Source organism: Trichechus manatus, unplaced genomic scaffold (genome assembly GCF_000243295.1).
Source record: "Trichechus manatus latirostris isolate Lorelei unplaced genomic scaffold, TriManLat1.0 scaffold00030, whole genome shotgun sequence".
Classification (NCBI taxonomy): Eukaryota; Metazoa; Chordata; class Mammalia; order Sirenia; family Trichechidae; genus Trichechus; species Trichechus manatus.
Genome location: NW_004443966.1, coordinates 18,260,329 through 18,281,853, shown reverse-complemented (window position 1 = coordinate 18,281,853; position 21,525 = coordinate 18,260,329). Strand labels below are relative to the sequence as shown.

The 21,525-nt window shown below is 45.1% G+C and overlaps 1 protein-coding gene across 3 annotated transcripts in view; it reads left to right on the top strand.

The window, feature by feature from the left end:
• The first annotated feature begins 8,781 nt into the window (after positions 1 to 8,781).
• The window catches only part of ADPGK (ADP dependent glucokinase), a 21,261-nt gene continuing 8,517 nt past the window's right edge, over positions 8,782 to 21,525 (top strand). The window contains exons 1-4 of one of the 3 annotated variants that reach the window (XM_004374726.2): positions 8,782 to 9,102; positions 15,371 to 15,596; positions 18,619 to 18,681; positions 19,932 to 20,052. In XM_004374726.2, coding sequence (XP_004374783.1) covers positions 8,870 to 9,102; positions 15,371 to 15,596; positions 18,619 to 18,681; positions 19,932 to 20,052 — 643 coding nt within the window. In that variant the 5' untranslated portion in view covers positions 8,782 to 8,869. The remainder of the gene's footprint in view (positions 9,103 to 15,370; positions 15,597 to 18,618; positions 18,682 to 19,931; positions 20,053 to 21,525) is intronic. The other 2 variants (XM_012555086.2, XM_023729820.1) reach the window with 2 other exon arrangements.

Here is a 21,525-nt window from a genome sequence, read left to right as displayed (position 1 = left end):
TAAAAGAAGAACCTGGAAGGATCAAACTGTTTTCAAATAACTGCATTCCAGCACAAAGCTCAATAATATGTATTGAAATACAAAAATATCTAGCACCCAAAAAGATAAAAATCACAATGTTTGCCATCTAATGAAAAAGTACCAGACATGAAAATGTGACCCATGACAGCAAGAAAAAGCAATCAATCAAATCTGACCCAGAGATCGACCTAAACATAAGCACTAAAACCATAACACTGTTAGAAGAAAACAAAGGGGTAAAGCTCCATGAACTTGGATTTGGCAATAGATTCTGAGACATGACTGTTGTTGTTGTGTGCCATCAGGTCGATTCTGACTCACGGAGACCCCATGTGACAGAGCAGAACTGCCCCATAGCATTTCCTAGGCTGTTAATTTTATGGGAGCAGATTGCCAGGTCTTTTCTCCTTCGGAGCTGCTGGTGGGTTCCGACTGCTTACCTTTCAGTTATCAGTCGAGCACTTAACCATTGTGCCGCTGGGCTCCTTTTTAGATATGACTAGATCTTACTAAATCTTACTAAAATTGTGCAAAGCCTCTACACATGAAAGTCTAATAAATTATTGGGAGACATTTAGGTAGATCTAAATAAATGGAGTCCCCACAAAAGAAGACCAGACTTACTGGCCTGACAGAGACTGGAGAAACCCCGAGAGTATGGTCCCCAGACACCCTTTTAGCTCAGTAATGAAGTCACTCCCGAGGTTCACCCTTCAGCCAAAGATTAGACAACCCCATAAAACAAAATGAGACTAATTGGGCACAATAGCCCAGGACAAGGACTAGAAGGCAGGAAGGGACAGGAAAGCTGGTAATAGGGAACCCAAGGTCAAGAAGGGAGAGTGTTGACATGTCGTGGGGTTGTTAACCAATGTCATAAAACAATATGTGTATTAACTGTTTAATGAGAAACTATTTGTTCTGCAAACCTTCATTTAAAGTACAATTTAAAAAAAAAATTATAAATAAATAAATAAATGGAGTCCCTAGTTGGTACAAACTGTTAACACACTTGACTGCTAACTAAAAGATTTGAGGTTCAAGTCTACTCAGGGGCTCCTTGGAAGACAGGCCTGGAGATCTACTTCCAAAAAATCAGCGATTGTAAACTATGGAGGAAAAAAAAACCAAAAACCCTATAGAGCACAGTTCTACTCTGACATACACAGGGTCACCATGAGTTGGAATCGACTCAAAGGCAACTGGTAAAAATAAATGAAGAGCTCTAACAGGGTCCTAGATTGGACAACTCAACATTGCAAAGGTGTCAGTTCTCCCCAAACTGATAAAAATTCCAACTGCCTTTTCTTTTTGTTTGACAATTTTGATTTAAAAATGTCCCTGGGGATGAAAAAGGGCCAAGAATAGCCAAGATGATCTTGAAGAATAAGGTAAAAGAATCTACTTGACCAGATTATCAGTGACGTGCTGGTACAGGGATGGACAAATAGAATAATGGATCAGAATAAAGAGCCCAGAAACAGATCCATACATACTGGACACTAGATACTGGATATTGAAATGCAGTCATTGAGAAATGACCAATAAAAGGCACTAAGTCAATTGGGTATCTATAAAACTACCTCCCACAATACTTAAAAATCAATTCCAAGGTGAATTAACATATAAACGTAAAAAGCAAAACCATATAGCTCTTGGTAGGATAAGAGAATATCTTCACCACTCAGGGTAGACAAAGATTTTTTTCAAGCAAGTAACAAAAAGCACTAATGATAAAGGAAAAGGCAGCAATAAAAAAGAGTGAACTATTAACTACATTAAAATTAAGAACTTTATTCAACAAAAGATATTGTACCCAAACTCATTGCTGTCAGGTCGATTTCAACTCACAGTGACCCTATAAGACACAGTAGAACTGCCCCATTAGGGTGACCAAGGCTGTAATCTTTACAGAAGCAGACTGCTACATCTTTCTCCCAAGGAGCAGCTGGTGTGTTCGAACCGCCGATCTTTTGGTTAGCAGATGAGTGCTTTAACCATTGTGCTACCAGAGCTCCTTAAAGATATTATAAAGAGAGTGAAAAGACAATCCATAGAGTGGGACAAGATACTTGCAACGAACTAACCAACTAACTACGGTAACCAACAAAAACCCTGTCAAAACCACAATGAGACACTACTCCATACCCTACAGAATGGCAAAATTTTTAAGAATCTGTTGGTGTGTATGTGGAGCAATGGTAACTCTCAGATGCTGCCAGTGGAGGGGTAAACTGGTACGCCACTTAGGAAAGATGTGTGACATTATCTAGTAAAGTTGAAAACAGGCATATCATATCACCCAGAAATTTCACTCCCAGTTTATACCGTAAAGAAACTTCTGTCCATGTGCATCAGCAGAGTATATATAACAACACTGTGCATTATGGTAAAGAACTGGAAAAACTCCAAATGTTCTATTTACAGTAAAATGGGTAAATCACTTTTGGTATTTTCATTCAATGAGGTATTATTGTATTGATGCTGAGCAGCCAAAAATTAGAAAAGGCCACTACACTGTATCTATGCAGGGATGCCTGTCCTCCTTATAGTGAGAGAGTGACAGCCCAGCAGGGCCGAGAAGAAAATTAAGTATCATTCTCAGAACAAATCGTACCAATGGCAGGCAGCATTTTTCAGTTTCAGTGTGCACCACAGTTATACACTGAACTGTGTGACCCCTAAATATGTGTTGGAATCCTAACCCCTACACCTGTGGATGTAATCTAATCTAACATAATGTAATCATCGGCCATAGTATAATCAGTTGAGGTCATACCAGTGTAGGGTGGATCCTAAACCTAATCACTTCTGAGTTACATAAAGAGAACCATAGACACAGAGGCAAGAGCACATACTGGAGAAGACAGATGTTGTGTGAGGATCCTCTACAAGCCAAGGAACCAAGGAATGCCGGGGCTACCAACAAGGAAGGAATCAACACAGCCAAGACACTGACTTGGATTTTTAGCCTCCAGAACTGTGAGAAAATAAATTTCTGTCCTTTAAAACCACCCACTTGTGGTATTTGTGTTACAACAGCACTAGGTAACAAAGACCAGGCACTGTGCTAGACTCTTTACATATAGCTCTAGCTCCCACCACCATTATGTAACGTAGGAATTACCGTCCCCATTTTGCAGGTAAGAATACTAAGGGACAGAAAGGCTGAAGATAGCAGGTGGCAGAAGTGGAGGTTTGAAACCTGGCATCAAATCCCACTTTCCTTCCAATAAAGCAGAAATTGTTGATTGCCTTGCAGCAACAATTCACCACATCTTCTTTCTCCTGGAGCCCTGATTTTGAGACTTACCCTCGCCTCTGTGCTGCCACCCTATGGACGGCAGAGCAAGAAACAGAAAAGCCTGGGCCCCTAACAACACTCTAGAAACAGAGCTGAGCTGCCATGCCATACCAGCTGAACGTTTTTTACTTCCTGTGTGTGGGTGTATGTGTGTGTGCGTGTGTACACGCACACACACGCACACACACTTCATTTATTTTGTTTGCATATAAGGATGGCAACTCTTAGGATAAGTGGTTCCAGAACTGTTAGTGTTCTTATATCAAGAAGGAAATGCTATTAGAAGGCAAACTTCCCATTTCCTCTCAAACATACATTGCAGGTATTACAGAAACCCAAATCAGATCACTATACCATACGCCATGTGGTCTACTGCCGGGCTGGCTTGCACAGCATCCAAAGGAAGCCCAAGCAGGACATGTGAGTGTGAAACAGCTGTAGCAGGCAGTCTGGTAGCAGTATTCCAGGAAGCCTGAGACGGGAGACAGCACTGCTGAGGGAGGCCCATGCTGTTTTTTGCCCCCTAACTCATTTGCTCTTTGAAGCTGGTTGACCCCTGCCAGACAGAAGCCCAGACAGCTCTGTTCCTACTTTTCTAGGCCCAGAGCTTCCTGCTAGTCCAAGGCAGGAATCTCCCGAGGTGGAGATCCAGGCCTCCACACACATGCAGGCCCCAGCGTTCCACACGGTTCCAGTCCCACAAGCTTGGAAGGTCCCTGCTCACAATCTGTGTAGGAAGGGCTGCTGCTGCCAGGGAACTTCCAGGCCCTCTGCACCGCTTTGCTGCTGACATTCTCATCACCTGGCTCCCGTGCCTTCAACATCCCTGCTTTTCCCCATTCAGCAATCTATCCTGTGAGTTTTTCTAGTACCTTCCTGATCGCAGGTTAGGGAGGAGGGTGTCTGATCACTCAAAGCTTTCTCTCTTCAGATCCCGGGATCTGTTATTCCTTCTCTTTTGTCACCTTGGAGTTTTCTATAACCTTCAAAGCCGGGCTCTGACTCTGGCCTTTGGTGGGGCCTGTGTGGTGGGCTGTGTCCCCTGGCATCAGCAAATGGCTTGACAGAGTGTAGCCTTCAGAGAGCAGCTTGGATGAAATCCCAGAGGCCTGGATCTGTGGGCAAAGCGGGTTAGTCCAGCTTTCATTAGGACTGTTTGGTCCTGCTTTAGTTTCTGCTCCAGTGTGGAAACAAACTTGCTCTTTAAAACGCCTCAGATCACATTGTTGGTGTTGACCAGTGTTTGTGTCAAAGCCAGAGGCTTAGGCTAATTTGGGAATGGATAGAACTCTGCTAATTCCTTGTATAAATACGGGATCTGCTCCCTGGCCTCCCATGTCAGGGTCTTGGGTGAGATACCTGGAGCCTCCGCTGTCTCTGAATTTTCTGAAACGGGACTGCTTTTTTCTCTCATTTCAAAGTCCGGGGAGAGAGAGCCAATACCAAAGGCCATGTCTGGAAGCAATTTGGGTGGGTGTGTGGCGGGGCGGGGGTGGGGGGGGGGTGGCCATTGCTTGAGGCACGCCCAGCCCTTTTCTCTTTGTTCCGTTTAGGCAATGAAGCCAAAGTTGCCCGCTGGGATCTGTTCTGTATAATGCCCCCCAGAAATCTAACTTCTAGAAAAAGAATTGGCCTGTAAACATTCCGGGCTCTATAAACAGATGATGGGAATCTGAAATTACTATTTTTCAATTAGGAAATATTTTAAGAGGGACTATGGCGGCACAGTGGTTAAGAGCTCAGGCTGCTAACGAAAAGCTCAGCAGTTAGAATCCACCAGCCACTCCTCGGAAACCCTATGGGGCAGTTCTACTCTGTCCTATAGGGTCGCTATGAGTCGGAATCAACTTGTCAGCAAGGGTTTTTGGTTCATAGTACCAAGAGGATCCCTGATGGTGCAGTGGTTAAAGCACTTGGCTGCTAACCGAAAGGTCAGCAATTCAAACTCACCAGCTGCTCCGAGACAGTTAGATGTGGCAGTCTGCTTCCATACAGATTTACAGCTTGGAAACCCTATGGGGCCGTTCTACTCTGTCCTATAGGGTTGCTATTGGAAGAGGCTGCATAGGCCCAGCTCACTATTATTTACTCCCCATTACTAACGGCCACATTGTCTCGTGATTTTTCCCTCCCATTCTAGTCTCTACAAAAAGGTTTAAGATTAACCAACGTTCCTCCCTGGGGGGTGGAAAACAACTGATAATGATCTAAGAATGAAAAACCAAACGAAGCACCCATCTTGTGATAAGAAAAAGCAGGATGTCCCCAGATAATCCCCAAAGATGTCACCAGATAACCTCTAAGAATACCAGTAGAAGGTTAACTCATCTAAGACATCGTCACCTCAAGGGGAAACTACCACAAAAGATCCATAATCCTGTCCCTATAAAAGCCTTCAGCCGATCTCCAGTGGGGGAGATGGGTTTTTTGGAGGAATCTATTCCCCTCTGTCTCCTATATATCGATATATAATAAACATCTTGCTGCTCACCTCACCCGTCTCAGAATTGGCTATTGCGGCAGGCGGCTCCAGTCCGCGTTATTGTGGTAATACTATGAGTCAGAATCGACTCAGTGGCAATGGGTTTTTATAGGACCAAGAGAGCTGAATGCCTGCCCATGCGCCCCTGATGAGGAGTGAGAAGGAATTAAGGCCACTGTGGTTGTGGATGTGACTGGAACTGAAGAGGCAGGAGCTGCAGGAGGTGAAGAACACCAGTGACAGCTGCCAGATGGCAGGGCCTGCCTCTTCTGTTTCCAGTTGGAACTGAGGTCTGCTCATGGCTCCTTGTCTGGCCCCGCCACCACCCACAACGCAAACCCACACTGAGTGACCAGCCAGTGGAGCCTCAGAGCAGCCACCACGGGGACCAGATGGGGTCAAGCTCACTGCTGTAGCCTGCAATGTGGCAGCACCCTATTTGGACTTATACATGAGAAATAAACTTCCATTTTGTTCAAGCCACTGTAACTAAATCAAGAGTTCTGGCAGGTCTAGAAGGAAGCAGAGGAATGAGGGGCAAAGTGCTAGAAGTTCAGCAGCCTCTCACGGAAGGAGGATGGCCCCAGGTGCCTTTCTCTCCACGTTGCTTTGGGCCTACTGGAGTACTCCCTCAGCTCTTCTCAACTTGTCTGTTCCATGGCCTCCCTACAGTTGGGCTTCCTTTGCTCCTTCCTCTGCTCACCTTCGAAACATATTTAACTGGTTCTAGCTGACCTTCCTTTTTCATTATTGTCATGGATTGAATTATGTCCCCCCCAAAAATGTGTCAATTTGGCTGGGACATGATTCCTGGTACTGTGTGATTTTCCTATATTTGTAAATCCTGCTTCTATGATGTTAATGAGGGAGGATGGGTGGCAGGACTCAATCTACAAGATTGGATTATGTCCTAAGGCAATCTCTTGAGATATAAAAGAGAGAAGTGAGCAGAGAGACAGGGGGACTTCATAATATCAAGAAAGCAGTGCTAGGAGCAGAGCGCATCCTTTGGACCAGGGCCCCTGCGCTGAGAAGCTCCTAGTCTGGGGGAACATTGATGAGAAGGCCAACAGACAGAAAGCCTTCCCCTGGAGCTGACACCCTGAACTTGGACTTTTGGCCTACTTTAAGGAAATAAACTTCTCTTTGTTAAAACCATCCACTTGTAGTATTTCTGTTATAGCAGCACTAGATGACTAAGACAATTACCCAACTTTGAAATACAATCAGAATGTTCCTTAGAAGGGAAGATGGCAAGATTCCTACTTGCTTATTCCGGACAAGTCATCAGAAAAGACCAATCGCTAGAAAAAGGACATACTGTGACTGGTAAAGCAGAGGGCCAACAAAAATAAGATGGATTGACATAATAGCTACAACAATGGTCTCAAACATGCCAATGATCATGAAGATGGTGCAGCACCGAGCAATGTCTCGTCTGTTATACATATGTCATGATGAGTCTGAACCAACTCAACAACTAACAACAATCTGGTTCACAACCAAAAGTAACTACCTACAGACTCCTGACTCTTGGTACAAATTCTCGGAAGAAAGAAGTGGTCTCTGGACAGTCAGTGGATTCACTGTTTTTGCGTTAGGTGCTGGTTTGGTCACCTCTGGAGTTGTAGGGAAACCTACCCACTCGACCCTCCACAGAGGCTTGGGAGGGAGCAGTTTCTCTGAGAACTGACTGACATGTCTCCCCAGGGTGAGAGAAGGGACAGGCAACTCTAAGAAGGATAGCTTCATGGCTCCACACGAATCTCATTAGCACTTCGGCTTCTTTCTTTTGGATGGTAGCCCAAAACTCTTACTGTGCATACATCTCCTTTGAAAGAGATGGAATTAACGGACTCAGGTGTTGTATGGTCAGGTAGGTTGGGTGGAGTGAGATAGGGAAGGCAGATGACCAGGATGGGGAAGTGTTAGTAGGGTGAGGCTGGAAGGGCTAAAGCCTAATACTGCTCAATATCAATTGAAGTTTTACTGCCAGGTTCAAAGGTCAGGAGCAGAGTGGAAAACTGGACACAGAGCCAAGCTCAGGAGACAGGAGAACTAGCAGAACTGGAAAATGGCAGGCCGGGCTGGGCATGGTGGCTGCTGAGAATGAGCTGGCAGCAAGCCTGTCTTCACTAGCCCTCAACCTAGACTCACACACAGAAGGGTCACGACAAGGAAGATGGCCTGGGTTTAAATGCTATCACCCAGGGGAAACAAGAGAAATCAGGGTCCACTCGATGGCACACAACAACATAACCCCGTGTTGTACACAAGATTGTGTGCATTTGTGCATTTTCCTGCGATAGTTCAAAGGAACAGCGCCCCCAAAAGGGTTATTTTAAGGTACTGAATGTTGAATACAGTCTTCCTGGCGAAGACGATCACTGCAGACTCTCCTTAGTCTTGACATAGGCCCTTATTGGCTGAACGGTCTCGGCCAACGGGCAGAATTTCCCTCCCTCGCACGCCCCAGGGCTTCGCTGCAGAGCTGCTGTTGTCTGAGCCGATTCCTCCAGGGGCGAAGAGTGCCGAGCACCGTGCCTTGAAAAGAATGAGCTTAACAAACGATGGAGAATGGACAGACGGGCGGAGGGACGGATTTAAAAAAGGGGAGTGTGACTCGTGCCCCTCGGTGGACCTGCGGTCGCAGCTCAAATGGGTACACCGACTGTTTCGAATATTAATGTGAAGATTGCCCGCTTCTTCATAATCTGTCCGTTTCCTTTTACTGGGAAAACAAACGCATGGCAGCACCTCTATCTTCGGATACAGTTGGATTTCCAAATCACAGTGCCTCCTTCCTTTGCCCGACAGTCACTACCGCCTTTGTCCAACCTCCTTTAGGGCCGTGGAACCGTGCCCCCAAATGCGAGGATTTCGACTGCGGACGACGGTCCCCCAGCCTCCAGTCCGGCGCCCCGCCCCTCGCCCCCCCCCCTCGGGCCCCGTGGCGCTCCTAGGTGACGTGGCGCGCATGTCGACGTCGACGCGCGCAGAGTCCGGAAGAGGCGCGGGCTGGGAAAGGATCCTTACGAGAACGCTTCAGCGCCGCGGTCCCCATGGCGCTCTGGCGTGGCTCTGCGTACGCGGGTTTTCTGGCGCTGGCGGTGGGCTGCGTTTTCCTGCTGGAGCCGGAGCTGCCGGCTTCGGCGCTACGCTCTCTGTGGAGCTCGCTGCGGCTGGGGCCCGCGCCCTCGCTCCCGGGACCCGCGTCCCCCGAGGGTCGTCTGGCGGCCGCCTGGGACGCACTCATTGTGCGGCCGGCCCGGCGCTGGCGCCGTGTGGCCGTGGGGTGAGTGCCTGTAGCGCCGGTGTTTCCGAGCCTCCCCAGGAAGTGCGGGTGCTCGGGGTTGGGCGGCTTGGGAGCTAGAGCCCGCGCGGGCACAGGTTCCCAGAGGTCCCCAGTGGGCTGCTCCACGCACGTGTCCGCGTTGCTGCTTTGGCGAGAAGCATCGGACGTCGGGAACGAGCCCCGGTCGTCACCGCTGCAGGGACTCACCAGACTGCTTTTTCCACTCGCCTGGCCCCTGTGCCGTCTCACATCTTCGTAGGACTGGCCCTAGTCTCTTACAGATCCCACTCATGTTCGAGCCTCCCTCATCGTTCCAGCTTTAAACCCCTCCTGCACCTCTCGTGACTGCCTTTTGCAGTCACAAATGCTTGGTCTTACCCACCTTGACAGCACTCTTCTTCCTCTTCTGAACTTGAAGATGAGTGATCTCTGCCTTAAGCTACTGACTTTTCTAAGCCTTGCATTCCCTTCGTTGACGCCATATAGCCCATCACTCTATTGAAACTCCTCCCAAAGCTCAGTGGTGACTTACAGATTTTCATATTCAACTGCCTTTTTTTTTTTTAAGCCTTTATCATCAATCTCTCTGTAGCCTTCTATGCGTTGAACGTGCCGTCCTTGAAACTCTTCTTCCCTGTCTTCAGTGACATTGCATATTTAAAGTGCTTCCAAATCACAGTGCCTCCTTCCTTTGTACTCCTCTCTGGGAATGTAATTATTCTCTTTGCAGTAACTCCAGTCCATGTCTCAGCTCTGCTGGAATATCTTGCCATCACCCCAAAGGCACCATATCCAAAAGCAGGCCTTCTATTCGTTTATGTGTTTGGGCTAGGGCGCGGGGAAGGGATGAGAGGTAAGGCAGAGCAAAGTTATTTTGAAGATAAATGAAATAATCTATGTTATCTACCCAGCACAGTATCTGCTTTGTAAAAAGCACTTAAATGTTAGCAAGTATTTTTTATATCAACACATTTACTTGTTCTTCAGATGTCTCTCTGTTGACCTCTTCTTTCAAGTTCAGGCCATTTTCACCCAGTTCCATATATGCTTCTTAATGCCTTCCCTTGCTTTATGCTCATTTATTCAACAGATATTCGTCAACTACATGTGTCAGGTCTGTGCTAGATTCTGAGGATACAGAGATGGGTGAAGCAAGGTGCCTGCCTCGTTTTTTGGAAACAGATAAACTCATTATGGAAAGTGCTTTACTGAGCTGATAGTAAGAACCAGGTAGCCCTGGTGTCCCAAAGGATGACTGATTCTTCCCAGGATGGGTTGTTGTCAGAAAAACTCCATGTGAGAAGGTGACACACCATTTAGTAATGCTGCATAACAAATCACCCCAAAATTTAGTAGCTTCAAACAACAGTCATTGTATTATCTGTCACGGTTTTGAGGTTTGATTGGGTTGGGATAGTCACTTCTCATGAGTTGCAGTTGGACGGTGGCTGGAACTGTTTACCGTCTTGAAGGTTGACTGTGGTTGTCAGCTAGGAGCTCAACTAGGGTTTTTAGCTGGAACACCTACATATGATCTGTCCATGTAGCTGTTTAGCTTTCTCAAGCAGAGTGACTGGTTTAGGAGAGGGACTGTCCCGAGAGGACCAGGTGGAAGCTTTCATGCCTTTTATGACCTAGCCTTAGAAGCACGTAGTGTCCCTTCTATCAGAGTCACAGGTCCACCTGGTCTTAAGGGGAGGGGACATAGAACACACCTTGATGGGATGAATGTCAGCATCACTTTGTAGAAAGTGCATGTGGGCTGGGCGATCTCGTGGCATCTTTCTATTCTGCTGAAGTGGCTTGTGTGGGCTAGACCCTAGAGAAGAACTGGGGCTTCTCCAGGCAAACGTGGGGCAGAGGGAACCAAATGTGGAAAAGTACATAGCCTTTTTGGGGAACCGCAAGTTGTCCCTGTGTTTAGGGCAAGGATCTTACGATAGAGTGTGCCAAGAGACAATGCTGAGAAGGGAGTTAGGCCAGATTGTGAAGGGCCTTTTATGTCAGGGTCAGTGATAGGGAAGCTATGAACGTTTATAAGCTGGTAAATGATGCTCAGCTTTTTGCTGAGAATAACTGGTGAGAGTTGAAGGGTGGATTTTGAGCAGTAATTCTAACCTGTTTTACTGCTTCCCATCATTTTGGGTAACATACTTATAACACTGGTAGCATTTCTCATTACCCAAAGGGATTTTTCACCTGAAGATGGGGATTGCTAGGGGATGGGATGGGGATAGGTGCAAGTACCTGTATAAGAATCTCGGTTTGGGGGGATGGGTTATAGTTTGCCTTCTCAGAAGAATACACACACATTCATGTAGTCTCTCTCTCTTCTTTGTCTCTCTTACATAAGGAGAAAAATCTTGTTACCCTGACACTGGTTACGAGGCCATTGTAGGGACTGGGTGAAGGGAGAAAACAGCTTGATAAAGAGATGAGATTTGAGAGGTACTTGACAGGCTGGATGTAGTAGAGTAAGGAAAGCATTGGGTGGTGATCTTAGAAAAACTTTGTGCGGTAGATAGGTATAGGTACAGTGTTGCCAGTTTTCACAGAGATGATAAACCCAGGCTTGGAAACATTAAGTGACTTGCCCAAGATCACACAGCTGTCGGGTACTAGAGGTGCCACTTGAGCCCATTCCCTCCATTCATGCTACATCCTTGCCTTAAGAGAGACTAAGAATACATTTATGGAGGAAGATAACCAGTTTCATTCTAGAGGAGGGAGAATGTATATTCTTTTGGGATTTCAAAGAAAGCTGCTCCTTAAGCAGCTGAAAATGAGAGACTGGCGTTTAGGAACATATTCTGGAGCAAAGCTGCAAATTTTTGAAGATGTCAACACTTTGAAGCCAGAGACAAGGTAAGATTGCCCAGGAAGAGAGCAAGAAGAGAAGGTAAAAATGGCAAAGGTGGAAGTCCTGGAGGCACCAGCATTGAAGGGGCTGGTGGAGAAGGAATCAAAGAAGTAAGTAAAGGATGAGAAGATTTTCAAGAAGATGTTGGTCACTGGTGAGCCCACTCCCATAGCTTTCTAAAACACATCTTGTGACGTTTCCCCTGCTTCAAATACGCTCTGAGTAGATGTTCAGTGATTTTTGTTATTGTAAAAAAAAGTTATCAAATAAAATAATTTTCTTTGTAAGACTGTTTTTCCCCCTAATATTCAAGACATGATTAGGGAGAGGATTGAAGATACTTCTGTGGTAAAGTTTTATATGTATATGTGTGTGTGTGTGTGTTTGTTGTTGTTGAAAATACAGCAAACATATACCAGTTGAACAGTTTCTACATGTATAGTTCAGTGACATTGATTACATTCTTCAGGTTGTGCAACCATTCTCACTCTCCTCTGAATTGTTCCTTCCCCGTTAACATAAACTCCCTGTCCCCTAGGGTTCATATCTAATCTTTCGAGATGTGCTTGCCAGTTTGATCCCATATAGATAGATCTTAAAAGAACATAATGCTCAAGGCAGACATTCTTTATTAGTTAAGCTAAACTATTGTTTGGTTTTAAGAAGACTTCAGGGGATATTTTTTGTTTAAGGCTTAAAGATGATCTCAGAGGAATAGTTTTGGGGATTCATCCAGCCTCCATGGCTCCAAAAAGTCTGGATTCCATGAGAGTTTGAAATTCTGTTCTGCATTTTCCCCCTTTTGATCAGGATACCGCTATAGACTTTTATCTAAATGGTCTGTAATGTTAGTTGGGCACTATCCAGTTCTGGTCTCATGGCAAAGGAAGCAGTTGTAATTTTTAAACTTAAAATTAGTTCTGTTAGATTTTGTCTTGTGTTGCAAAATACGCTGAACATTGTTCCTTTTACTTTTTTTGTGTGTCTGTAATTTTTGCAAACTCAACTTCCCGTATTCAAACCTCTAAAGCATCAAACTAAGTTTCTTTTTCCTGTTTTGTGTGTATGTGTGTGATTTGGGTGAAAGTTTACAGAGCAAATTAGTTGCTCATTATCAAAGTTCAAGGTCTCAGCAGAACTAGGTATGGAGGTGATTATCTACAGTTTTTAAGATAGTTATTTCCAAATACAGGTATCCCTCAGTATCTGAACACTTGCTCTCCAGACTCAAGAACCAAATCAATTTGGATACATTTTGTAGATACGGCCGTTTGCAGGAATTTGCATCCCTGTTATCTAAGTCTCACTCTCTGAAACTTGGGAAGCTATTAGCATCCGAGCCAGGGATACCTGTATCCTGTTGAGATTCTACTCTTCAGACATCTAATACTGTGTTAACTGAAAATAAAGGGCCCTCTGGATGAGGCAGGATTGAGACCCGTTTACAAGCTGTGTGGGCTATGAAAGGAGTGTGTTTTCAACCCCTCTTTGAGTACCTGCCACATGCATGGCAATGTGTTCTGTGCACTGACAGGTAGGAGTGCGCTGGACCGTGCCTCTCCAGTTAACCAGAGTCACAAGGCAAAGGCGAAGTGATCTGTATTTTTAACATGATGCCTCCTGAAATCCTAAGGGAGATGATGGGGTTTACAAGCTGGTTTTGACATTTCAGAAAGCCTAATGGAAATTAACACCTTTACCTACAGCAGGGCTGCGAGCCTAACCAACACATGGCAATTCTCTCCTTTTGGGGGGGAATTATATTTACTTCATGTCCTTATTCCATGCTGATTATGTCCAGTTTGTCAGTTATAGGTGTGCTTGGTTTAAAAAGAATAAGAAAATTTGAGTATTTAAAGCTGTTTGATAGATAGAAAAAATAATTATAGGATCCTTATGTGGAAGATGTAATCAGTGTGTCATGAAGAAGAGCGTATCTCTTTCTCGCCTTGTAACCCTTCCTCGAGTGATGGAAATAATACCTAGCTTACGTACCAAACCTTTTTTAAAATTATGTTGTAAAAATCATAAGAGCAATTCATGTTTATAAAAACTAGAAATACATCTTAATAGAAAGTAAAAATTTCTCCCTCCCCCCAGTCTCATTCCTCTTCTCAGAGTTTGCCACCGTTAATGGTTTGCTGTGCCAGTTTCCAGACCAAGAAATTTTTGAAGGGGAACAGGAAACTATATTTTACACTAAAATCCATTAAGCCTTCTTTATGGACGAGCTTGCTGGTTTCAACCCGTTGCTATCGAGTCAATTCCAACTCATAGCGACCCTATAGGACAGAGTAGAACTGCCTCATAGGGTTTCCAAGGACTGGCTGATGGATTCAAACTGCTGACCTTTTGGTTAGCCACTGAACTCTTTAATCACTGTGCCACCAGGAACTGTCTCAGCCTGCTCTGAGCCTTCCTTCAGCCTTGCTCAGAGGCTGGGGGCTGCCTGTGTGGTCACCCAGCCCCACTATCGAGAAAGGCATCCCCAATACAGAGACAGGAATAAAGGTGACTGTGGCGGGGGAGGGGTCAGGAAGACCCCATCTAGCTACCTTAATTATTTGGCCCTCCTCTTTTAAGGGATGACTTTCAGCAAGGAAATACTGAAGATAATAAGCCAGATCTCCACCCTCACGTAGGAGGGGCCATGGCAGACACCTTAGTACTTTACAACTTCCTTAGAGCCCATGAAATGATGCAGCACTGGCTTCTAACCAGCCCTTTAAGCTCACGCATCAGTGCAGCGAACACCTGCCCAGTGAGGCATTGTTAACACAGTCACAGGTGTGCCTAAGTCTACCGCACCAACCAACTCTAAAATGCAGGGTTTCAGCTGGGAGTATTTGGGCATTTTATTTATCTTACCACCATCCTGATGTGTCTTTGGAAGGAAGGTGTCTTGATATTTGGCTTTTGATCAAAATTTATACTTTGCACCAAGCACTGGTCTAAGCATGTATTAACTTATTTAATCTTCACAACAGCTCTACTCATATTATCACCCGTGTTATAGATGAGGAAACTGAGACACAGAAACAGCCAGTATGAATCCAGGCAGTGTAGCTCCACCAGCATTTTCTCTGAACTGTACATTTGTGCTGTTGTTGACAGGTCTGTTCTGAAATGCTGAGTGCCTGTCTCCTTTGTAGCTAGTGTAAAAGCTTGCCAAATCATTGAAAAAGTTCCTGAATTGTGTTCTGATCCCAAGATATGCAGAGAACAGAGAACTCGTTAGTCCAGGTTAAGTAATCATCTGCCATGTGCTCTTTGCGTTCCTGCTCAGGTTCAGATCCATCTCATCTGTTTTTCTCTTTAAATACCGTTCTGGGAAACATTTTCTGTTGAACGCAAAGCACCACCCAGTGCTCTGTGGCTCTCACACTGTCTCTGCTCCTTCCTCCCCAGAGTCAACACCTGCGTGGATGTGGTGCTTTCAGGGGTGAAGCTCTTGCAGGCACTGGGCCTGAGTCCTGGCGATGGGAAGGATCACGCCATTCTGCATTCAAGGAATGATCTAGAAGAAGCCTTTGTTCACTTCATGGGGAAGGGAGCAGCTGCTGAGCGATTCTTCAGTGATAAGGCAGCTTTTCAGGACATTGCCCAGATTGCTTCAGAGCTCCCAGGAGCCCAGGTCTGTTCTGTTCACCAGTAGCGAATTAAGGTAGGGTGCGAAAAGGTGCCTTTCTCATGTATGGCTCCTAGAAGCAACCAAGCAACTTGTTGTTCCACTTGGCCCCAAGAGTATGATTGTTAGAAATCCAATTCTGCAGTGTTTTCCTTTTTTGTAAAACTATACATCTGACCTTCCATTAACTCTGCCATTTCTAGTCAGTCAGATTCCACCAACATTTATGAAATATATTTACTACAAATTTGGTTCTGATTTATATACTAAATTACCCCGTTTTGCATGTTACCCAAACTTAAGGTAGAAAGGATATCTGCTTCTCCTTGTTTGGATTGTATTGCTTGTGGCTGATAACTTGCAGTGATCTTAATATGGCTGAGTCCTTTCTGGGCAGGAGAACAAGGCCAGAGCCACAGAGAACTAGCTCTAGCCTTCATGCGGTCCTTTCCTTCCTCCATTGGCCCAAAGCAGGGTTTCTCAATGGGGCACTATTGATGTTTTGAGGTGAATAGTTCTTTGTTGTAAGGGCCACCCTGTGCTTTGTTGGGTGTTCAGCAGCATCCCTGGCCTCTGCCCGTTAGATGCCAGTAGCAGCCTCATCTCCCTCAGTTGCGACGGCCACAAATATCTCCAGACAATGTCACGTATTTCCAAGGGGTAGGGGAGGGGGATTAAAATCACCAGCGGTCTAGATCAGTGGTTCTTAAACTTGAGTATGCCATAGGGGTTGTTGAAACAGATTGCTGGGTGCCACGCGCAGAGTTTCTGATTGATTAGATGTGGGATGGTACCTAAGAGTTTACCTTTCTGACAAGTTTCCTGGTGACATTGATGCTGTTGGTCTGAGAACTGCTGGTCAATAGGATAGAAATTTTCAAAAGTGGAGAGAACCCTAGGGATTCCCAGGCCCACCTGGTGATGATAAAGCACTGGGACTGGCACGGTCCAGGCAAGCCCTGGAGGTCCCAGACAGAGTGAGAGGCAGCGCTGGGCTGACGCCCCAGCTGCCACCCTTCTCGCCTCTCCAGCAGGCCTGCTGCTGCACGGGCCCTCCCACCGCTTGAGACTGAGCTTGGGCTGTTTGTTTCAGCTTCGCCCCTACTTCTTCCTGCTCACCTAAAACCTTCCTGTGGCCCGTCAGCCCAGTCTGTGGTTCCAGCCAGAGATGCTCTTCATGCCATTTTTCACCAGGACCTGTCACAGGCAAACCTTGGTGACCATGTTGATTAAGATTTTTAAGGTTTTTTTTCCCTTTAGCTGCCCGTTGAACATCAGAAATGGGCACAAGCATTCCCCAGCTGATACAAAAGAGAAAGCAAGCTGTTCACAGTTCATTCCCCCTCAGCGTGACAGCCAGCCTCAGTAGGGAGAGGCTGATCTCTTAGAGAAAATCATGATGGGTCTACATGATGGCAAGTCAGCTGCTTGAAAGTCTTTATGATCATAGTGCTTTAACCACTAATCTTTTCCCCTAACGTTTTTAGCAGATTCTTCTGGCCACCATAGTTAAAACATTAATTCATGCTAACATGTCAAAAGGCCAGATTTCATCCTACATATCATAAATAGTTTTCTGTGTATTTATAGAAAGCTACAGCCGCCCCTGCTTGAGTCCGGAGGTCAATCCACACAGGCCTTGGGGTGAAAGTGATGTCTAGCATCTAGAATTGTTTGATTGTTAGTCTGTGCCTCTGCGTGGGGCAGAGGACTATGAGGGGTGTAGCATTCCGCCTGGGTGAGAATATTGATTAGGCTTCTCAGCTTTCATAATCAGACATCAGCTTTGCCTCCTGCTTGTCAGGTTGCCAAAGCACATGAATCCATCCTTAGTCAGCAGCATGGGATCCCAGCTTTGACTTGTCTGCTCTCCAGCTCCCAGCTGGTCCTCACCTGAGAGATGCAGTGTTGAGGGAAAATAGTCGGAGGGTCCACAGACACTGTAAATGCTGTAAACACTGTCTTCAGACTATTAAAGTTCACCCTCTGAAAAGTCTGATACATTCACCGTATTAGCTAAACCCATCAAAGAAACATTGAATTACCGATTAATGTTATGAAATTAGCCAGTGTTTGCTATAAACATGTTGAGAACGATGTCCTATATCAGAGCCTTTTTCTTCTGAGATATGCTCCCAGAAACGCCTTTCTTTTTCCCAAAGAATCAGTGTGTTTCTTCCTTTCCCAAAATTCAACAAGACATTTACTGAGCACTTACTCTAAGAAGAGTAAGATCATTCCTGCACTGAAGAAGCTACTTATGCACCCCGATACTAATAACTCAGGCTGAGAAGGGCTGTATAGGGGTAGGATCTGTAGTCCTGTCTGGGGAAGGGGGTTGTGGAAGCTGAGATGGCAGTGGGGAAAGGGGAAGAGAGAAGGCATTGCAGAAGAGGTGATGCTGGAGTTGACTCTTGTTAAGTGATCAGGAGTTCACCAAGTGTGCGAGAGGGGAGGGTGTCGTAATCAAAGAAATAGTGTGCTAAAGGCACAGAAAGAAGAGAGGAAGGCTCACTCAGAGAGCTGCAAGCAGGATGTGGAAGGGAAGGCAGGAGGTGAGGGTTGACAGGTAAGCAGGGGTCAGAGAGTGAAAGGCCTTGTTCTCCTCAGGTAAGTGTTGGGTTTCAGTTCATTAGAGTGTCTAGTGAATGATTTTCAGGAGGAGAGTGACATAATCATATGCTCATTTTAGAAGGAGTAAATGTAGAAGATAAGATCTGTCCACATTTTTCATGTTTCCTTTTTCTGTCCTGGCTGCCTGGAAGCTCAGAGCCAAATTTGATCTATAGTTAAGGAAGTTACACTGGTCTTCGTGGTTAGCAAATTGATCTTCTTTACCTTTCCTTATTACTCATCGTCTGTTTCTGTATTTTATTAACTTACATCTTTGTGCCCTTTGTTGTAAAGTCACCTTGAAACCTTTTTGGGAAAAAATGGACTATAAATTATTTCAATAAATTAGAAAATGATTAAGCTTAGTTAACATAGTTGTGCTAAGATACTGTCTAATAGCCTTGAACTCTTACAGCACTATGTAGGAGGAAATGCAGCTTTAATTGGACAGAAATTTGCAGCCCACTCAGATTTAAAGGTAGGTCAAATTCCCAGATTAAAACCTATGCCTTTCGGTTAGTATTTCCATAATCTTATGGGCAAGAATGCGTGTTTGTTCCTTGACTCAGCTTATGGACCACCTGCTATGTGCCAGGCACGGGGCTCTTGTTAGAAGGTAAGAAACTGCCCAAGGTTCATGACAAATAAGCAATGGAACCGGGATTCTAACCTTGGCAGCCTGACGCCACTGCCCATGTTCTTAAATACTGTATCATGTGATGGTTGAGAGCATGTGGCCTCTGGAGTCACGACTTGGAGGCTGGGGATTATACAAGGGATGAGAGAGAACGTGGCGGTCTGTATTGGTGAGCCCGGATCCAAAGTGGTGAAAAAGAAGGCCATTAGGGGGTCAATGGGGGCATGTCTTCAAGTCCATTTGGCTTAACTGGAATTAAAAAATCATTGTTCTGTTCAAAGTAACAGACAACTAAGAAGATTCTTTTGCTATAAGTGGAATAGGCCTAAGATGGGGAGGCCAGCAAGAAATTATTGCTGCTGTCCTACTGTCAAATGATTAAGGTTTGGATTAGAGCGGCCACAAGAAGAGATGTGTATGTCTAAAACCTAATACAGTGGAGTCACTGGCTGGGCACTAGACCATGTACATGGGAGCAAAGAAGAGAGATTTAGTGAAGGTGATTCCAGGATATATAAACTTGAGACGTGCAGGATGAATGTGGCTGCTGAGAGACGAGAGAGGGAACAGCAGGCCTCTGGTTTTGGGGGAGCAGCCTGAAACCAGAAATATGGGTCAGAGGGACAGAATCAAAAGCCCAGAAGTGGACCTAGTAATACAGATAGATGATAAGCAATTCGAGGGGGAAATCATATGGATCCACACTGTATACCAGAAGATGGGTGTACTCAGAGAATATATTAAAGTATGAATGTGTACATTTTAATAAGAATTAAAATGCCTATAAATTATTAGGGTGGGAAATGCAGATTTTTGCAGCCATTAGTTATCTGTTCAAGATCTGTGACTCTGGGTCTTTTATCAACATCTCATTTCTGGGTACATTGTGGCCATTGTCTCCAGAGGCCTAACCCCTGGCGATCATCCCTCTACTACATACCTCCAAACCAAGAGCTTTCAAAGTTAGATTTGGGTTCCAACATTTCATTAAAATGAGTAGAACTGACCTGAATGCACCTCCCTGGTCACTGTTCAGATTCTACGGGAAAAGGAACAGGTTTCCTCATGGACTTCGTGGTTCTTGTCTCCAGGTTCTTCTTTGTGGTCCTGTTGGTCCAAAGCTGCATGAACTTCTGGATGACAATGTATTTGTTCCACCAGAATCATTGCAGGAAGTGGATGAGTTCCACCTCATTTTGGAGTATCAAGCAGGTAAGGGAAATGAGTAAGTAATGGCTGTAAGACTGGTCAGACGACAGTTTTCGTAGATTGGGGCATGACTGCAGGAATTGTCATTGTAAATTAGGATCCTGTCCCTGTCATACCCAAAGGTTTCCTGACCCACTGGTTCTACTGAGCTGATCCTGGCCATTGCCTCAGGAGGAAGAGAGACTATTCCAACATTAAGAAAATTCCCAGGTCTTCAAACAAAACTGATCTGAATCCGAGATAAATCAGGCTGTAGGGAAGCAGGCATTTTGAATAAAAATAGAAAATGTGTTAAACACACATATCTAAAGCTTTTCTTTATTGCTAAGAAAAGAGAAAGGCGGGTAGCATCTGCTCAGCTCTGTGCTGGGTTCTGCCGTAGGCCTGTCTGGCCAGCTGTTCAGGATTGATTGCGGGCCTCTGGCAAACGCCTTTTGAAGCATGTTGTTTTTCCTTAGGTGTGTAAGGAGAAGTGGTTTGTATTTAGCATCACTTACATTCTTGCCCATTATATTATGTTGCAGTGTTTATAAATCCAAATGCAGCCCACCTCACCTCCAGTAGTACATCTGATCTGTTACACGAACTAGAGACCTGATTTTTGAGAGAATCTTAAATACCTGGAAACAGTTTTTCATTCTGTGTATTTCCTGCTGTATCTTTCTCTCTGCTCAGAACTCAAACCCTGAGTTTCTGATTCAACACGTTATTAATTCAAGTTAAGGACTCAAGTATCTAAGCCGACTAATTGGAATCTCAAAATAGTACTTACTTTAAGTTTCACTGAGCTGCTTCCAAGTCAGACAATTAAGAGAACCTCACCTACTAGAGTAATTAACTTTAATTAAGACAGGACATGCAGTGTTCTTTAAAAATATACCTTCCTTCAAATACAAATGAGAATTGTTTCTTATTTCTGGTTCTCTTTTGGGTGCTTACTAGAGTCAGGAATTTAGGCAGGGCCAGATCTGAATGTTAGTGACAGGAGGTTGGAATAGGCAATTCACATGTATGATACACAACTTCCTCTCAGTGTAGTCTCCCCAAACAGGAAATTGGAGTGGTGTTTCTCACTCCCTGAATGTTGTAACGGTTAAGAGGTTAGTGTGTTTCAGTATTTTGAACTGCTTAAGTGCAAAGTACAAACATGACTGGAATGGCTGAAGATGTGCCTTTGAGGTCCTGCTGCCACCAGTTCCAGATTTGCCTCTCTTCGGTTGGTGCCCGTGGCGTGAGCTGGCAGCCTTTCAGCTTCCTGGTTTCTGGCATTTTCCATAGCACCTACAGAGTGGAGAGACTTGTTTCTTCAACAAGGCTTTGCTGTGGTATTTGACAGAGTAGTGCCTGCGTGTTGTTTAGGAGCAGGCCTGGCTTATTTTGAGAGTGTCTCCATCCTTGAGTATGAGCGTCACACTCCGTTTTTCTCTTCTGTGCCTTATTTCCTTAGTACAAAGCGCTACACCCCACCCCCCACCC